General features: G+C 39.5%; 1 protein-coding gene across 2 annotated transcripts in view; it reads right to left on the bottom strand.

Moving 5' to 3' along the window:
• Nucleotides 1–18,381, bottom strand: part of prkcab (protein kinase C, alpha, b) — a 123,828-nt gene that overhangs the window by 62,825 nt on the left and 42,622 nt on the right. For both annotated transcript variants that reach the window (XM_042505154.2, XM_088069230.1), the window contains exon 3: nucleotides 16,294–16,376. In XM_042505154.2, coding sequence (XP_042361088.1) covers nucleotides 16,294–16,376 — 83 coding nt within the window. The remainder of the gene's footprint in view (nucleotides 1–16,293; nucleotides 16,377–18,381) is intronic.

The raw sequence follows: 18,381 nt of genomic DNA on the forward strand, positions 1-18,381 counted from the left end.
CTTATTCTATGTTGGGATGAACAGAGTGGTTCAGGTGTAGAGTGGACACTTGGGCGGAGAGTGTCCAGGATTAGACAAGCATTTGCTGCTTCCTACTCCTTTTCGGACATGAGACGTGAATATATGTTGCTTTTTGAAACTCTGTTGTATATGTTCACCATTATTTTTGTGTTTTTTTATGTGCAAGGTATTTTATTATTTATTTATTTATGTTCGAAATAAAAATATTCGATTTAATTTCTTTGCAAAAGGGCTTAACTTTCCCAATAAAATGTCTCAGTTTTAGTATTAGTATAAGATTCATCAAAAACAACTAACAGAAGCTATGAAGCCACAATGAAGTCTCTTGCTGTCTGATTATTTACCACAGAAGAAGAAAACAAAGCGGCGACCAAATGATGTTCAGAAGGACCAAATGCTCCTAATAATGCGAGGAGAGGGAGCAGATGCAATTGGCAAAGAAAAGGGCAGGTCGCCCACACACACACACACACACACACACACACACACACACTCACCATACGGCTCACCAGGAGGTAAACACACATGCAGAACTTGGAAAACACACCAGCACTGGCAACCACGGTACAACTCACACATGGATACAAGGGTGATCATGCCCCATAATCACTGCATCATTTGTGTGTGTGTGTGTGTGCGTGTGTGCGCGCGCAGACTTTAAGGCCACTCACAGGCCATTGTTCTCTTCATGATTCTCGTCTTGCAGGCTAAGCTAATTATGCTGCATCTCCATTGTGCCCTGATTAGTGCTTCTCCTCTCGTTCATCGCAGCCCGGCAGGGATTGGCCTTTTGACACACACAACAAACCACGTCCTCCTCCTCTCTCTCTCTCTTTCTTTTCTCTGATGCCGATTCCTCCCCTTTTCTTCTCCGTCTTCCCTGCAGGCAGAAAGCCCTCAAGCTCGCAGACTTCCTTCCTCGCTCTGTTTTTCCTTCCTCGGGGTAGATTTCCCCTCCGTCTACTCTCCCATTCTCTCATCTTGGCTTGACCTCCATGTGTTAGTTCTAACTTCAAATTACCTTCTCAAATGCTCCCTCTCCTCTGACCACCCTCTCTGCTCTTTCCCATCCTCATTATCCACTCCTCCTACTTTTCTTGTAAGGACGGGGACCCCAGGTGCAGCAGCTCTCTGTTCCCCAAGAAGAAGATTCACTAAATTCCTCTTAATTTAATAAAACTTTTATGAGGACTCACTCGTATTCCCAGCCTGCCTCTGGCTTCACACTCGTTCTCGTTGTCTTGACCGCCCTTACATTTTTACTTTTGCAGCCAGACTTCCGAAAATGCCAGCACGTTTCAGCACATTTCCCCTTATTAAAAAGAGGAAATGAATCCTCATCCACACATGACCTACTCCCATTAATTAACATTTCACAAGGAAGTTGGACATAATTGGCACGCGGGGAATGTTGATAAGCAAGATGAATAGTTTTATCTGTGCCAAAATAGTATCTGCGTTTATCTTCGAGATGATCGGGCCTTAATTACCATCCATAACAAATGCATTGGTCACACTGGGTTGCAAAAACTCTGAGGCTAATAAGAGGGCCAGCTGAGCTGAAAAACTGTTTCTCCATTTTTTAATCTAAACAAGATTTGAAACCAAGCAGCTCCTGTGTAACATACCAGCTATGTGGGCTGAAATGAGACCGTAGCTTTAAATTATCACAGTGTCCTCTGATATTATGTCACTTTTTGCTGCACTCATAATTTCCCACAATATCTTTATTAGAGCTGGAAAAGTCCGACCCAACTGCAACTCTAAATCTTCTCTATCTGCTTAATTGCTTTGCACTCGTTCCCTCTCTGTTCCTGTCCAGGTCTTTGGGGTTTATTCAGGCAGGAGGTTTCCATCTTTGTCAGTGGATTTTAATGAGCCGCACTTTTAATAAGCAAAAGGAGCATCATCACACATGCTGTGGAGCATGCACAGATCTACAGTAGATATGAACACGCATGCAATGTTATTACATAATCACATGATTAAATATGTTTTCTTCAGGAAAGCACACAGAGGGGAGGCTGGAGGAGACAGTGGTGTTGTTTTTATGCAGCTGTTAGGGCCAAATTTCCTACTTTATGTAGATGAATTTAACAATGTTATAAAACAAAAGTTTGCTTTGGAGTAACAGAGCAGTTTAAGTAGGACAAAGAAATCAAACCAGAGCTGGGCGATATGGAATAAATCCAATATCACAATATTTTTAACCAAATTTTTGACATTGATATTTATGATTAAGTGGTGTGGATATACTGGCTGATATACTAAGTTACAAATAACAGAATAGCTAGTCCAAAAAATGTTCAAAAGTTCAAAAAATGACATCACGTTAATGTAATAACCTTTATAACCAAAACGATATCTAGTGTCATATCACAATATCAATATATCATTGATATATTGCACAGCTGTGAATCAAATTCATCTTGAAATAAATGGAGAAAAAAATGTGCCATGCACAAGAGTCCCACTAAATACAATTTTATAATTCAGCTGTCAACGCTAAAGGTCTTGTGGAGTTTGTTTTTAAGACATTAAAAAAAAATTTCATTTACATTCAATGTTACTCATCAAAAATGCAATATTTGTATCTTGAGCTCAATACAGAATCCAAGCTCATATCAGGTTTATATGTAACCCTGTCACCAAATTTGTATATTACTGAATTGCATTTATAATAACATTGTGGTGGCAACATGATCGCTGCCCAGATTATTGTTGTTATTTCGCTGAGTTGATGAAAAACAACATTTACATTGTGCCCTGAAATTGCAAGGAGGTTGGGTGGTTGGTGGCCGTTCAAAGTGCCGCACTATGAGACCAATCCTGTGTTCATATCTGGATGCCTGTCTGTCTAGTTTAGGGAACAAAACCACTTTTGTTAAGGTTAGGTAAAGCTCATGATTTCAGTTCAATGTTAATAAAAAATGTAATAATAACAGTAATAATAAAATGCTTTAGTTCCAATAAATGGATATTATATTGCAAGATTGCATACTCTGGTGGAAAACAAATAAAATATGTTTCAGTTAACATTTTGCTGATTTGTTCAGTATCGACATTTTAGCCAGGTACATTTAATCACTAGAGAATGTAAGACATGGCTGAAAATAGCCAACTGTCATAACATGCAACTATCATTAGCCAAAGAAATAACTGGTCAAAGAGAAACAATTTTCCAGGAAATAGAGTTGCACAATGAGTGACTGAATTTGTCATTGATTTATACAACATTAATAATTGGAGTAATTTATGAAACATGGCAAACACTTTGTATTGTAACTCTGTAAATCAAATATATTTGGGTTTTGGTTTTAGATGAGGCTTTGTAAGGCTGTACCCTCAGAATTATGTCAGTTGTATCAGATTTGGCTGTTCAGTGCTTCAGTGGCATGTTCAGTGTGACATTCATGTAGTTAACAGGCTAATTACCCTAACAATGGATCGGAAATATGCAAAAAGATTCACAATTCAGAGACTGTATGGTATTAAGTTGCCTTGAGCTGTAAATTCACTAAGCAGAAGGTAAGACATCTTGGAGCCTGACCAGGCAAAGCTGTTCACGCTCCCAACAGCTTCCTCTGTGTGCACAGCTGCCTGTACCAAAGAGCAGTAAAACGAAAGGAGCTCTCACTCTGCAGCTAAATCTGGGGACCGAAAAGTCCCAAGTACACTGCATATGACAATGTGAAAAACTATAAAAAACGTAAAAAATGACTGGTTGGTTTAAAGGAGTATCAGTCGACTGCAGGGTCTCTGACTGATGATTTTAATTTTCAACTTCAAGGGGGCAGCCCTAAGGCTCTGGGTAATCAATGGTGGGCTTTTTTTTTTTTTTTTTTTTACAATTTTTTTACATTTTATAGACTCAAAAAAAGTAATTGGCAGATTTATCTATATTATTGGATGCAGCCCTTCCAGCAATTCTACCAAAAGGGGAGAATTATATCCACTCTTGTCTGTAAAAGGCAAATTGATGGTTTGTTGGTCGACTGGCTCAGACTTTTTAAGCTGTGCCCCACCCTCTGCTGTGCTGTAACAAAGGCAGGCATTCGCAGAAGTCAGCAGGCGGCTTCGCTACAGTAAGCATGCCCCACTGTGTATGTTTTGGTAAGGTGGTCATTTTCAGCAGAACAGAGCAGAGCCAGGTGACAAATAATAAAATCGGAGTAGACCTGAGGCGAGGAGCGACGGAGTGTGAGTGAGAGCTGACACAGTGTTTTCCCTCTCTGTGCAGCACAGCCTGGGGACAGTCATGCAAACAGTGTTCTTCACACTCCATCATTTAGACGTGCTGCAGTTAGGCAACGTGTGATGTTTTCATTTGCACACCCTATCAATAGCACCAAAAAGAGATAGTCTGACACCAAGTGTATTATATCCCTGTGCACGCACACTTATGCACAGGAGGAGGCGTAAACATGGCAGAGATAACAAGATGTATTTACTGTAGGAGATGAGTTCCATGCATTTCCTGTGTTATTGGGAATGTGCACCTGGTATATACACTCCTGTGTACATGTTGATCCCAGACAAAAGCCAGGCAGTACGATAAAAGAAACAAACTTCCATTCATTTTTTGTTGCTTAATATCCAGTTAAAGACCACTTTGCTATTGGGAGTGTCCCCGATAAGCTCTTACATTCATTAACAAACTAACATACTGGCTTATGTAAGCAGGCATGGGACCAATAACTGCAGATTGCAATTTGATATCTCTGATTAAATCGGCAGCTTATGTAATTGCTCGTATTTTCCAGCTGTTCAGACATCTGATACTTTTGAGCCTTATTGATTTCTGATGATTAAAGTTTTTTCATGCACTTCACATCTTATGAACATTGCATGTGAATATTACCAACTTCCCAAAAACCAATATATATTTACGTTGTATAACTAATGATAACATTTTTCCTTTAAATAACAGAGAGTCAAATCTGTACATTTTGAAGTAGATGGTGGAAATAATCCTGTAAATCTGACTCTCAAGCCATCCATTACAACACATGCAAAATGTGTGTCTTTTTGTAATTATTTCATCACAGTCATGCCACGTTAATCATTTTTTATGAAACACCGCAGAAAGTTTTATGAAGTTTGACTGCTTTTGCAGAAATGTTACTTTAGAATACTGACTGTCTTTAATTCTCAAAAAAAAAACTCAGGGATTTTAACATTACCAGGGCTAGTTGGTGATTTTAAAGGAACAGTTGAACCAAAAATCAGTAATACATATTTTTTCTCTTAGTGCTGTTTATCAGTCTAGGTTATTTTGGTGTGAGTTGCAGAGTGTGGGAGATATCGGCCATAGAGATGTCTGCCTTATCTCCAGTATAATGGAACTAGATGTTACTCGTTTGTTTACTAGCTCTCACATTAGTCACAATCTACAGTCAAGAAGAAGCCATTGAGAAGTAGTCTCAAATTGCAAATAAATCATTGACTAATAATTAAATATTTGTTATTTCCATAAGGATTATTACTAATTATTGCTTAAATATTTTGTACTTTGTTGCTTGACCTGACAGCAGTCAAACCAATAACAGTAAAAAAAGAAAAACTATATCTGCACATCGTTTCTCTCACTGAGAGCAGTCTGTGTAAAAGGCCCAGCGGCTGTGTCAGTGTGGGACATCTGCTCAGCCTAAAGTAATGTTGCTTACTACTTAACAGTCAGACAGATTGTGATTTAAAGAGCGGCCTCACAGCCCCTCGGTGTAGCCGCCTTACATAATCACAATGTCTGTAATCTAAAGAGCGATCTGTTCCTCTGGGTTAATGACACACAGGCGAGCGTTCGTCTTTTAAGCTGACCCCGCTGACTTACATATTGTACCGAGTTATCGTCAAGTTAATTCATCACTCTGCTTGCTCTTGTCGTTGCACTCCGCAGCACGTGTTGACGCGGCGAGCGAGGCTCGACTCTAAGCTGTAATCTGCTTTCTGTGCACTTCGGCAGTAACATGTGGAGAGATTTGACATTGTGTAAGCCGCTGTAGCAGACATGTTAGCCATAGCTCTCCCAGCTGTTGCTGCAGGTTAGAGCCGAGCTGCTGGGAGGGAAATGGCTCGGGACAGGCAGGCTGGTGGTGCGAGATGCAGCTGATATGTATGCTACCAGGCGAGGCTAATGCTACCAAGGTACCTAGTTATGCCACAGACCTGGAATTGGTGTTATCTAAACACTGGAAGTTCTTGGATAAATTTTAGGTGACCAAATAAGAGGACAAAAATGTCCCCAAAAACTGAAACTGATGCCCGCTAACTGCATTAGGACAGAGGCTGCAACCTTTGAAGGTAAACAAACAAACAAAGAAGCACTCAGCTGTCACAGCTGCCAACAGCAGGACCAGGAAGAGGAACGAACAAGGGATTTGCCATGTTTCCGCACAACACCTGTCAATGTGTCAAAGTGACGCAGAAATATTCAGCAGCTCAACTCTTTTCATCTGACTCATTGTGATGCTCCGGCTCTTTCTCCCTCGCTCACCCTCTCTTTCTATACAGGTTGACAGTAGGCAGATGGCAGCTGACAGGTACCGTGCATCAGGCAATAAACCAGCCGACCGTCTTTGTTTTTCTGCACAAATAAGTGGAACATTAACAATAAGAGCTCCTCTGAGATTTAAAGCAAGCAGAGGCTGATTGTGTTCTCATATTCATGTCATCGAGTGTCCATTAGTCAGAAATAATGCAGTGCAATAACCTTATAAAAACTAAACTATATCCCCTATGGCACGAAACACAAGAAACAACTTATTGACTTTCCTTCTCCTGCCTTCCACCGTCACTATGATTTTGACTTGAGCCAGAAAACATGAGCACATTTCATCAGTCCTTCATTCCTTACACTGGCTACCTGTTGCTGTTGAAATATATTTTAAGGTATTTTTGGAGAGGCCCCACTCTAAGTAACTTGTCTGATCTGTTATTGCTGTTGTTCCTTCTAGCACCCTGAATACTCAGATGAGTTGCTCCTTGCTGTTCCCAGGTCCAGATTCATTTATAAAGATAATATTGCCCTTGCAGCCAGAGCACCTAGACTTTGGAATGACCTACCTGACGAGATCAAGGCAACACTGTGATCTGTGGATTAGAAAATAATAATCATAATAAAAATCTTTATTTGCCTATTTATTAGTAGAGTGAAAGAGTAGAGTAGAGTGAAAGTAGAGTGAAAAAAAATGTTTTTGCGATAAAAAAAAATTGCGAGAGAAAAAACAATTTTTTTCTTCTTGTCAATTTTTTTTCTTGCAAAAATACACATTTTTCTCCATTTCACAATTTCTTGCAAAAAAGTTTTTTTTTCTTTTCTTGCAATTTTTTCCCCCCTCAGGGCTTCCGTTGACTACATCATGCTGAATAGGAAAAAAAAGTCTTATTAGGGGCTACAAGGGACAACAAGGACCAATGGTGCAGAACAGACACTCAACAACAGCCCGACATTGACTGTTGGCTTGGTGTGTCAGGGCCTTTACAGAGCAGCATGCAGGGGATTTTGTCTCTCACATGTGGAGAAAAATATGGGATAAATGTTACCTAAATTAGTGTCACTAAATACAGTATCACCTTCTCAAAAGTTATATTTATTCCAGACTTGTATTAGACTGTAGAAGTGTTTGTAATATTGTGTCCACCTCCACTGCCATTGTCCTTTCAGCACCACACAGCCATACTGTATGTGCTCCTGGCTAATTATTAAGTCTCTGTCTCTCAGACACACACACACACACACACACACACACACACACACACACTCTCTCTCTCTCACACACACACACACACACACACACACACACACACACACACACACACACACACACACACACACACACACAGACAGTTTTAGCTCATCCAGAACCACTTATAATTTCATTTGCTCTCTTCCTAATGTAATTTTCTGAACATGGACAGTTGCATTTTCTCAGACCTGAACTGGGCCTCCGGTAATATCGCTGGCAAACTGCTGCTGAATTACTGATGACCTCATTTGGATAGAGCTTATATTTAAATACCGAACTGGAAACAGTTGAGCTAGCTGTGTCTTTTTAAAGGCATTTTATTTTCTAAATTATGCCTTGTGTCAATGGAAGTTAAGTTTTTTTCTCAATGACCCATCAAGCTGAGATAATATAAAGTGACAAACATCCACTAAAGACAAAATTGCTACTGGTACATTTATTTTTTTCCCAACATTAAGGAAGGATGTAGCATGAAGGATCCTTTACAGTAAGAGCAAAATATCACTATGCAGTGTATTCTATATTTGTGGAAATAACTTGTAAATTAAGGGCATAAAGATATATTTAAGGGGATGAGTTATAATATGAGACTGGATTAGAAACTTAATGTAAAGCCTCAGTAATTAACACCAACTGCATAGATTTAGATGTGTGTGTGTGTGTGTGATAAAATTTCATATTTAAGACAGAAAGCTTTGTTTTCTCAGCTGATGGAGAAACAATGCAGCTGGTCAACAATCCACTTTTAGCAAACCACCACTCGCTTTCCTTTTCTCAATAATATCCTCATTTTCGTAGGAGCCAATGATAGCTAATGATGCCTCTCGCTCTACTCCTCTCTGAGGAAGGGAGGGAGGCTGCAGTAGTTTATGCAGATACTTACATGATGACATGATGAGGGGTTTGTAAGAGCCCCTTAGTGTGGTTTTTAGTAAATGAACTCCAGGCAGAATTAATGGAAAAAGGGGAACTTCATGCATTAGATTGGGAAGCTGGACATGATACTGCACTTCTAACATACAGTTCACAGCAGTGGTGGTCTCTTACCAACTTGTCCACTTCTACAGTTTTCCTAAAACCACCACTTCTGATTATTTTTATACTACTTTACCACTGTTGTACTGGACCATACTCCATGAGCTGTTTTCTTCAGCTTCTCTAGCTTTCTCCCACGGTCCAAAGACCTGCAGCTGAGGCTAACTGGGGACTCTAAATGTAGGTGTGACTGTGAGCCCGAATGGTTGTCTGTCTCTCTGTCAGCCCTGTGATAGTGCGGTGACCCGTCCACACTGTTCCCTGCTTCTTGCCCTAAATACAATATGCCGCTACAGATAATGAATGAATAATGATTTAAGTTTACGTATTTTCAAAATACACTTTTCAATAACAGTTATTTGATTTATTGTATAGACGATGCACCAAACATTAATGGGCCACTATTTTTATAATCCATTTTTCAGGCGCAGGTTTTTGGGGTGTTTGTCATCAAGCAGCAATTTTAAGAAACCACACTGGACTTAAAAGAGAAGCTTTTTTATTTTTTAACCTGGACCCTGTTTTTATGTTTTTATTTCAAAGTGACTATGGGAACAACAGTTTTTTAAGTTGGTGAGTGAGAGGGCTGAGGCTGGCAGCAACGAGCATCCTGCAATGTGACCACTTTGGGCATGTGTGTCAATTTAAATCCACTAAAGGTGTTTGATTTTGCCACTGACAGGCTCAGTGTCTGAAAACATCATGGAAATGATCCCTTCAGGTATTTAACTTTATATTAAAGAGTTGTTTTTTTTTTAACTGAAAACAGCACAGAATTTTCCATTGCCAAACTCACCAAATTCCATAATAGCATATTTTCACAACTAACTGGGTGAATTAAGGGTTTATTTTCACCAAACCAGAGATGGTGATTGTTGGAACAGTGAAGAACCAAGAGGGGTTTTGTTAGTTGTTGTTTTTTTTTCCTGTCAACTTTGAATGACATGTTTTTTATGATGATGAGGTGGGTTTGGGGATAGCAATTCCAGGCTCACTTTGATTAAACAAAAAGGATCTAATTTAAAAAAAACAACAACATACTGGACCAACGTAAAAAAAAATTGTTGTTCCCATTTGTCACCTAGACACAAAAACATGGGAAAAAGGGCCCAGGTCTAAAAATATCACATTACCCTTTAAAAATGTGATAGAACGACTAATATATTACAATAGTTGGCAGATTACTCGACAAATACTTCAGAGCATGTTCATTTGTCTTCACTTGACATTGTAGGTGTTGGTAACTTTGACAGGCATCCATAGGCTGAATAGTTCATGTAACATTAAGATGCTTTGATATTGTGCGAATGGTCAAGCCAGCCTTGGGCTGAATGTTTTATTTGCCAGAACTCTTGGAGCATATACAAATGTGAAAAACACATAAATTTACAGCACATAAATTTCTAAATATCACCAGTAAGGAAAAGACCAGTGATAAATCAAACATATGCATGAAGGAAAAAAGCCATCTGAAAACACATGCAAACACGCTGCTGCAGTGTTGTTCGTGAACAGGGCAAAAGACAGATGGTTGGAAAGAGGATCTGCCAAGGTCAGTGTAACAGCAATATACCCATGTAAAGCATAATCTCCTCAGTCACACTGACCAAATCTGTCACTGAAACGTAGTGGTGTTACAAAAAAAAAAGGAAAAAAGAAGATTTTAAAGGGGCTTGATCTGGTCAAATATGTAGGCCTAATATGCACATGTAACCTGGTTTGGAAACCCATATTGTTTTTCTCTATGGATGAGTCACCTTCATTCACTGGTTCCAGAGTGTTCCTTGACTGATAATACAGTACTATTTACCACCTACGCCGCGCAACGTGCTGAATGAAAAACAGAGAGAAGAGCACTTTTCACTCAAATGCTAATGCAAATATCTGTGTCTCTTCTCCACGTCCTTTCGCGAACAGATCAAAGCTTCTGCCGGACAGATGACACCATCCACTCACCGAGGGCAACACAAGGGTCACTCACAACCCACAGTGCAATGGGGCAGAGGGTGCGTATGTGTGTAAATGTATGTGTGTGTATGAGAGCAAAGCTGAAAATGATGTCTGTGTCCGAGCCCCAAGCCACATTCATGAGAGTCCTGACAACACACTGATTCAGAAGCTGAAGGGCAAAGATGGAGGAGTAGATGGAGTGATGCAGGAGGGACTGATGGATAGGTGTTGGTGAGTCATGTCATTCGCTCCGAGGCCGGACAGGGAATAGATTCAACAAGTTTCACTTCAAAGCAGAGATGCATCATCTCATCTTGATGCATGGGTGCATGACTGCAAAATGTTCCCCACAAGCGATTATTCTGTTGATTATTTTCTCGATAAAAGGAATAATTCACCCCTCATACGATCTTTGTTTATCTATTAGTCATTCTGTGTTGGGTTAAATGCCCATAGAAAAGCCTTTTCTTGCATTCCCCTGTTGAACAAAGAATCCCAAAACTGAGAAAATTCTTGATGAACTGAAGTGGTGTTTTAAAAACACCGTGGGGGAAAAGACAATGAGCAACCTGATAAAAAGTGTTCTAGGGAAACTAGACTAGGGAAAAAACTATATTTATAAGTCTCATTATAACATCTCTAATATTCTGTGACAGAATTATTGTCATTTTTAAGCTCTTTTCCCAGTTCATGTCCTTGTTTGTTTTTTTCACAACTAAATTTTGGCTAATTTTCTTGTGCTTTTTACTAACTTCCTGCTCATTATGGGTCATTTCTTCTTTCATTAATCATTTCCTTCTTCCCATGTTTTGGAAAAAAATCATTCCAATGTGCTCAGGCTTCAAAGGGCTCTGGTTATTTTGGAGGAGCATTTAATTTAGAAGTATTCAATTATTTGCTCTATAAAACATCAGAAAACAGAGTGCTTTCCATTTTATTAACCATGAACCAAAATGAAAACAATGCATGAAAATACAGAAAGCCAGCCTTAGGCATTAAAACTCTGTGCCTCTTAGCTTTAAAGTTCTCATTTTCTCACTTTCGAGAAACTATAATGAAACCTGCTTACAATCATTCCTACAAACCTGTTAATCTACACATGCTGTATAGTTAGCATTGAGCACCAGCACATATTGTATGATCCACTGAGGATTAAGGTTCCAGTGCTCTCCCAGTTCCAAGGTATACCATCGTATTTGGATTAAAGGTTATCATATCGTGTAAATTTGCTCTCTACTGTGATGCCCCTGGAGCTACTTTTAAGTTCCTGTTTGGCCTGCCTTTGTGTCAGGATCTCCCTCCCTGCTTGGCTCCTCCCACCTCGTTGTTGGGATTCGCTTCACCTGCCACAAGTCTATTTAAGCTTGGCCATTTCCAAAATGGCTCTCTGTCTCCCAACACCCAACATGGTTTTACTTGGTTTGTTTGGTTAGCATTTTGTTTCCGTGTGGTTTAAGTTAGCATCCACACACTTCATGCACCCAACACCCAAACCTCACCACTGACTACTGACTTGGTTTGCTTTTGTTGTGTTGTCTTTAGTGATTTTATTATTAATTTAAATGGTAATTGTGGGGTCCTCCCTTCTTTGTTGTGCATTTGAATGAAATAGGCATAAGGGAATTGGCAATTGGATGGATATTTTTCACCTGCACATCACATCCTTACCTCTGTTACTGCCTGTCTGACTTTTATAGCACATGATCCCATTAAAAAAAGTTTCAACAAACATAAAGCTTTTGTTGAACCAAAAACTCGTCTTTTCTGATAATGATACTAGTAATTATCTAATACCACAAACTATAATACGGTGAAACTGTGATATTTCCTGAGAAGTTATCACACCAAGAAAACATTGCTGCGACCCCAGTGGGGATATGTGGATGGTTGTGGTCTGCTTAGTAACTGACTGTTTGATCTGTAGTTTTTTTTTGGTTCTTTTTTACTTGACTATCCTGCATGGAAACTGTTTTAATTCAGAGCAGGGGCAAAAACTGAAAAGTTGAAAAGGAAAATAAGTGCTTTGTTTGTGTATGAGTGAGTCCCATATCATCATTAGGAATTCAAAGAGGTTCGTCCCCAAAGGGCTCTCTATTCACTTTGCCAGTTGGTAGATAATGGGCGCTAAAACCGCAGACCAAAATTCACAATGGACACTTCAATACGTGTGTGTGTGTGTGAGAGAGAGAGAGAGAGATAAAAGACAGGAAGACCGGGAGAAACAGTTCGGCAGGAGGATAGACAGTTGGAGCTGAGGAGATGCACGGCTGAATAACAAGATGAAAATGAACAATGGGTCTTGGAAAGCGAGAGACAAGACTAATGAGTCTTAAAAAAAGAAAGCAAGATGAAGAGAAACCGACAAAGAGCGACGGCTTTGATGAAAGTTGATAAAACACAAGGTGTAAAACAAAAGAAGCGCACTCTTGATTGCTTTGGATGCAACAGCTTCGCTAAAGCACTTTTCTTTTTACAACACTTGAACGACTTCTGATGTTAGGTAATGAGAACCACAGCGAGCCGGCGAGGCGCTGAACAAAGAGTACTGTTATTAATGAAATGTGTAAGACATTTTCACATTCTTGCTCGTGTAAACATGAGAGGATATGGGTGTGGGTGTGCGTCTTAATTGGCTTAGCAAAGGAAACATTCATTAGCAGGTCCTTCAGTGTGGTGAAGATGAAGCGTGAGAACACCAGCGTCTAATTGCTTTATTTTGTAGGTGCAGTCGCACAGTTGAGACGAAGAAATTACCACTAATGAGACAGAGTGGCAAAAGTAGCAAGGGTAAAAATACTCTGTTACAAGTATTAAAAATCTTGCATTCAAACAATTTAAATGCAAATTTCTGCCACTAGGGGTCTCTCAACCAAAACAATAACGAGACGAATTTTGTTCACATTGTGAAATAGCGACTGTGTCCGACTCCGTCACTGAGTAGTCCGGTGCTGTTATCGTTGGTTAAACAATCATACAAAAAATAACTTTATGAGCATGTTGTTCATTTTTATGTTTCAATACAACATAAAAATGTTGTATTGAAATATCCAACAATAAATGAAGTCTATACTGAATGCGTTGCTAAATGGCATGCAGTTAATGTTGAAAATGTGTTGCAGGGAAAACGCTTTGATACTGTTACTGCGTATAATTCAGTGGCGTTGTAGGATTCCTTCACTGTCTGATGTATCAGTTGATGTCTCCCATGTTGCCCAATAAATTAGAGCAACTAGTGAGAGTAAAGGGGATATGACGCAGTTAACAGGTGACCCAATGACAAGCATCATTACAGATTTTTACAGATTGGGACAATGTAAGAACAATCCTCAACAAAATTAATAACATAGGTCTAGTTAATTTTATACATTTTAATGCAGAAATGTTACATATGATACTTTTTAAAAGGTACATTTTTTTGCATCAAAATATACTTAAGTACAAACGGTTTACATTAAGCAGAGTGGCCCAGAATAATGTTTATTATATTATTAGATTAAATTCTTGATGCATTAAAGTGTTCATCACTGGGATGTTGCATCTCGTTTTTTTTTAGTCGCATACAATAGAGATTAAGGCTGCACAATTATGGCCAGAATGATGATCATGATTATACTGATGAATGTTGTGATCACAATTATTTATCACGATTATCCAAGTTATTAGGGGCCAAATATTTTGATTTCACTCTTTTGAACAAACAGAGCACCACTTTCACTTTCATGTTGAGGTTCAATCTTAATAATAAACAAATCTTTGCATCAAAATAAAACAGAAACTAATGTGCTTTTCAACTGAATTCTGGACTCCTACTGTATTTTCTTATGTATTTCTTTTAGGTGGTTTAACAAGTTTTGCTGCTTTGCATCACAGACACAACTCTGATGCAGTTTCTGCTTATCTTTTGTTCTCTCCTAATGCAGAAATACTTCCAAACAACAGATGATAATGATGGTTAATGACAGCAGATAATTGTTTTGCCCATCTGCAGTGGCAACAGTCAAGAAAGTTAAGCAAAAAAAAAAAAAAACAGTTTTACAAAAGTGGAGGCTGGCTGTTTCTTTGCGAAGTGCTCGATTTGTTATGCACTGGAGTTTTCAAACGTGTAGAGCCCTCATTTTAAACATCAATATCACAGTCGATCATGTTAATTTAATTGTGGGAGGCCAAAATCGGGATTGTGTAGCTCCAATGGAAAGTAAAGTACCTCAAAATTGTACTAAAGAACAGAAGTACTGATGAGGACTTTGTCATCTATGCACAAACTGTACGTGCACGTGTGTTATTGGCTGGGTGCATCTAAGTAAACAGACATTAACACGCTGCGGCTGTGCTCGACCTCCGCTCTTATCTAACCAAGGACACATCCCATTCCTAGCTGGAGGGAAGAGGACACTAACAGCTCCGGCAGGGTCACACATTCACTCTTAAAAGATATAAAGCCTCCCGAGGGACCACAGAGGTCAGACTCCAACACTGATAAAACTCCACCACCCTGCCCCAACAGCATCAGACGAGCTTAGGGGCAAAGTGAGGGGGCTGAGGAGGGACAATGTTATCACACCTGATGTGTGGAAGTAAACAGTTGCTGATGCAGCAAGAGAGAAGGGCTCCAAGTGATTAACACTGCAGATAAGAGTGCTCAATTTTACAGGTTGACATAAAAAAATCTATATGATTTATTGCAATACTTTCATCCATGATATAATATTGATACACTGGTCTTTGAAGTGTTTTAAATGGTCAGTCTGTATAGATTTTCTTGAATTATGTGTGAAGAGCGTGGACAGGGATGAAGAAAATGAGATCATCGATTCATCACAGTGAAATGTTTGCGCCAATTTCAAATCTAAAAAGACTGATTGGGGGGGACCAAACTCTATTAAAATCACAGTACTTCGACTAAAAGATCCGTTTCCTTCAAATAGAATGGCCACAAATATTTTTATCTATATTTAAATAACTGAAGATTTGCAGATTTGAGTTCCTCTGACTGACTCACCATCTTTTCACCAGACATTTAAACTCTGCACTTCTTTTACTGCATTGCTTATCAGGTTTGAAAAATTCATTACAGTGAAACAACTTAAAAATACATGGGATAAACACTGTAGAATAACAAACACCCCTACTTTTTGGGCACATATTTTGCTATTTTAATTATATTTCGGGGTTGCCCACACATTAATTTTTTTGTGGCAGCCCGCCACGATCAAAACATCTGCCACCACAAATCAACATATCAGTTCTCCACCCTGTGAGTTACAAACTGCTGCTGAAAACACATGGAGAGCAGAACAAACCTGCAAAAACCTCAGAATTTAGAGAGGGAAAAGAGTGAAAAGGGGAATATAGGCATTTTAAAAGAGAAAAAAGAAACTTTTCTATCAACCCCTCCGGTAAATTTGCTGTTAACTTATGTGCAGATCAGTGCATAGACTTGTGTACTCGCTGACAAGTCATCAAGCATTTTTGGCAGTATCGGGGGGATTTCTGGTGCAGGTATCAGAACAACGCAAGTTTTGAAAGAAAAAGCTGAACTTACATCTGTGTCAGGACCCTTGTCGGCTCCAGGACAGGAGAAGGTGACGAACTCGTGGCACCGTTTGTGGACCACAAAACAGCACACTGAGAGAGAAAAGAAGGCAGTTTTACAATAACAATTTATGACACAATGCTGCCCACAGAAAGTGCATCCAACCACCAAATCTGCCTCTTAAGGTACAAGGTAGATCTAGTTGTCATTTTTCTTAAATGTGGTTTAAGAAGAAATGAAATTAAAGTTGACCCTAAATCCTGCTACATCTTTTTGGCGTTGAGGGGAACAAAATGTAAGCAAGATACAAAATATGATATCCCTATTCTGTCTGGTGTTATCTGACAAACGGTTGAGAGATAAAGGGTGAAAGCAAACAGCAGTAAGCGAGGGAATGTGCATGTAAATCATCATCAGTCAACCTCAAAGTGAGTTTGACGAGCCTCTCTTGTATGGCCACAAACAGACACAATTGCATGTGCACTCCCACACTCACACCCACACAAAAAATGTCACTATATGATCCTGTGCCTTCTGCAACCGTCGGCTCTTTACAATCTGTCGGGTTGATGCCGATTGCATCATCGTCTCCTACCGAGCTGGGATCTGCCCCGACCAAAAGTGTCACTCAGCGTGACATGACTGACATGACACCTGACGCTGCTCTCATGTCAACAGTGGCATTTACATTTGGACGCTGGCACGGATCTTGGGGGAAAAGTGTGGACATCTGTGACAAGCTGACTCCCTCTCCGGCTCTCAGTCTGTGTACCCAACTGTATTTTTTTTCCCTGCCATTGTGTGAAATTCCTCAGTCTTTCTTTCATTCTCGCACAATCCGTCTGCTTTGCTTATTGTCAAGCTGCCTGCTTGTTCATGTGCACTTTTGTGCTGTCCCACCATTGTATTTGTGTGTTGTTTTTTTTTGTCTCTAACTCTGCCAGCTACGTCACAGTTGCCAGACAATCTGACGGCCATCGGTTGAACGAGATAAATTTCCTGAGAAGTCCAAGAAACAGCAGGGGTTTCGACTGTCCGTGCAGATGGCTGGACTGTACCATGACGCTCAGATAACTGGACACATTTCACATGGATACATAGAACATCATTAATATGAGTATTGGTGTAATCATCAGTATATTCATCATAATGATTGTTTCCATCATCATAATCCTAATCCAAGGCTAACGGTCACTACAGCATTTTTCCTGTATATGTGTGTCAGAGGGGATATTCCCTTGCCACTGCTGTAGTGCTGAGCCAGTGGCAGCAGTAATAAAGAGGAAACGAGGCAGAGAGGGAAAGGAGGGGGATAAAAAGCTCAGCAAAATAGTAGCCCAAAGTGATTTATCCCAGCTCTGAAGTTGTCATCGGTGCCATTTGTCATTTTTATAATGTAAAATACTCCAAAAGAAAAAAACAAAAAAAAGGCTAGTGTAAAATGCAGACGGCTAAAATTTCTAGGACCCAGTCAGTGCGGACTTTGCAGCCATGCGAGTCCCTGAAGGAAAAAAGAATCGCTTGCACATTGACGCCATACCACTAAAGTTAAATGAAGAAAACATTTGGATCCTCCTTGGATCTCTGTCAGGTGAAAATGTTTGAAAAGTTGAAATCACACCTGTATTTATACATGATGCTACAGGCTGACAAAATCTGTGATGGCTGGTTTAAATTTTCCTCAGTGTCGGTATCTTAACATTTCAGCACTTCCAGTTCCCTCATCTTAAAGCCAGTCAATTTTTTGAATGGGTTTTTGGTTAGATCCCTGAAATACGGTCTGTGATTAACACAAGCTTATAGAGATTTTCATGTTTTGCTCTACGACGTAAAATTCATCAGTAAATGTACTTCTTGCCAACTTGGAAGCTTTTAAAAAGGCGGTGGCTAAAAAGTGGCTAAAGGGGACTACAAAACGTTGTCGAACCAAGCTGCTCCGAACACGGCTTTACAACCTTGTTGTGGTGGCGATGTTAAATCATAGGACCGTGATGTAATTCATTCATAGCTTAACATTCGCTTTTTTTCTTCTGCCAATTACATTTAGACTTTAAAAATGTTAAAAGTGAACATTATCATGCTAAATAAAATCTCTTA

Source organism: Plectropomus leopardus, chromosome 18 (genome assembly GCF_026936395.1).
Source record: "Plectropomus leopardus strain MGB_pleo_1.0 chromosome 18, ASM2693639v1, whole genome shotgun sequence".
NCBI classification, from domain to species: Eukaryota; Metazoa; Chordata; class Actinopteri; order Perciformes; family Serranidae; genus Plectropomus; species Plectropomus leopardus.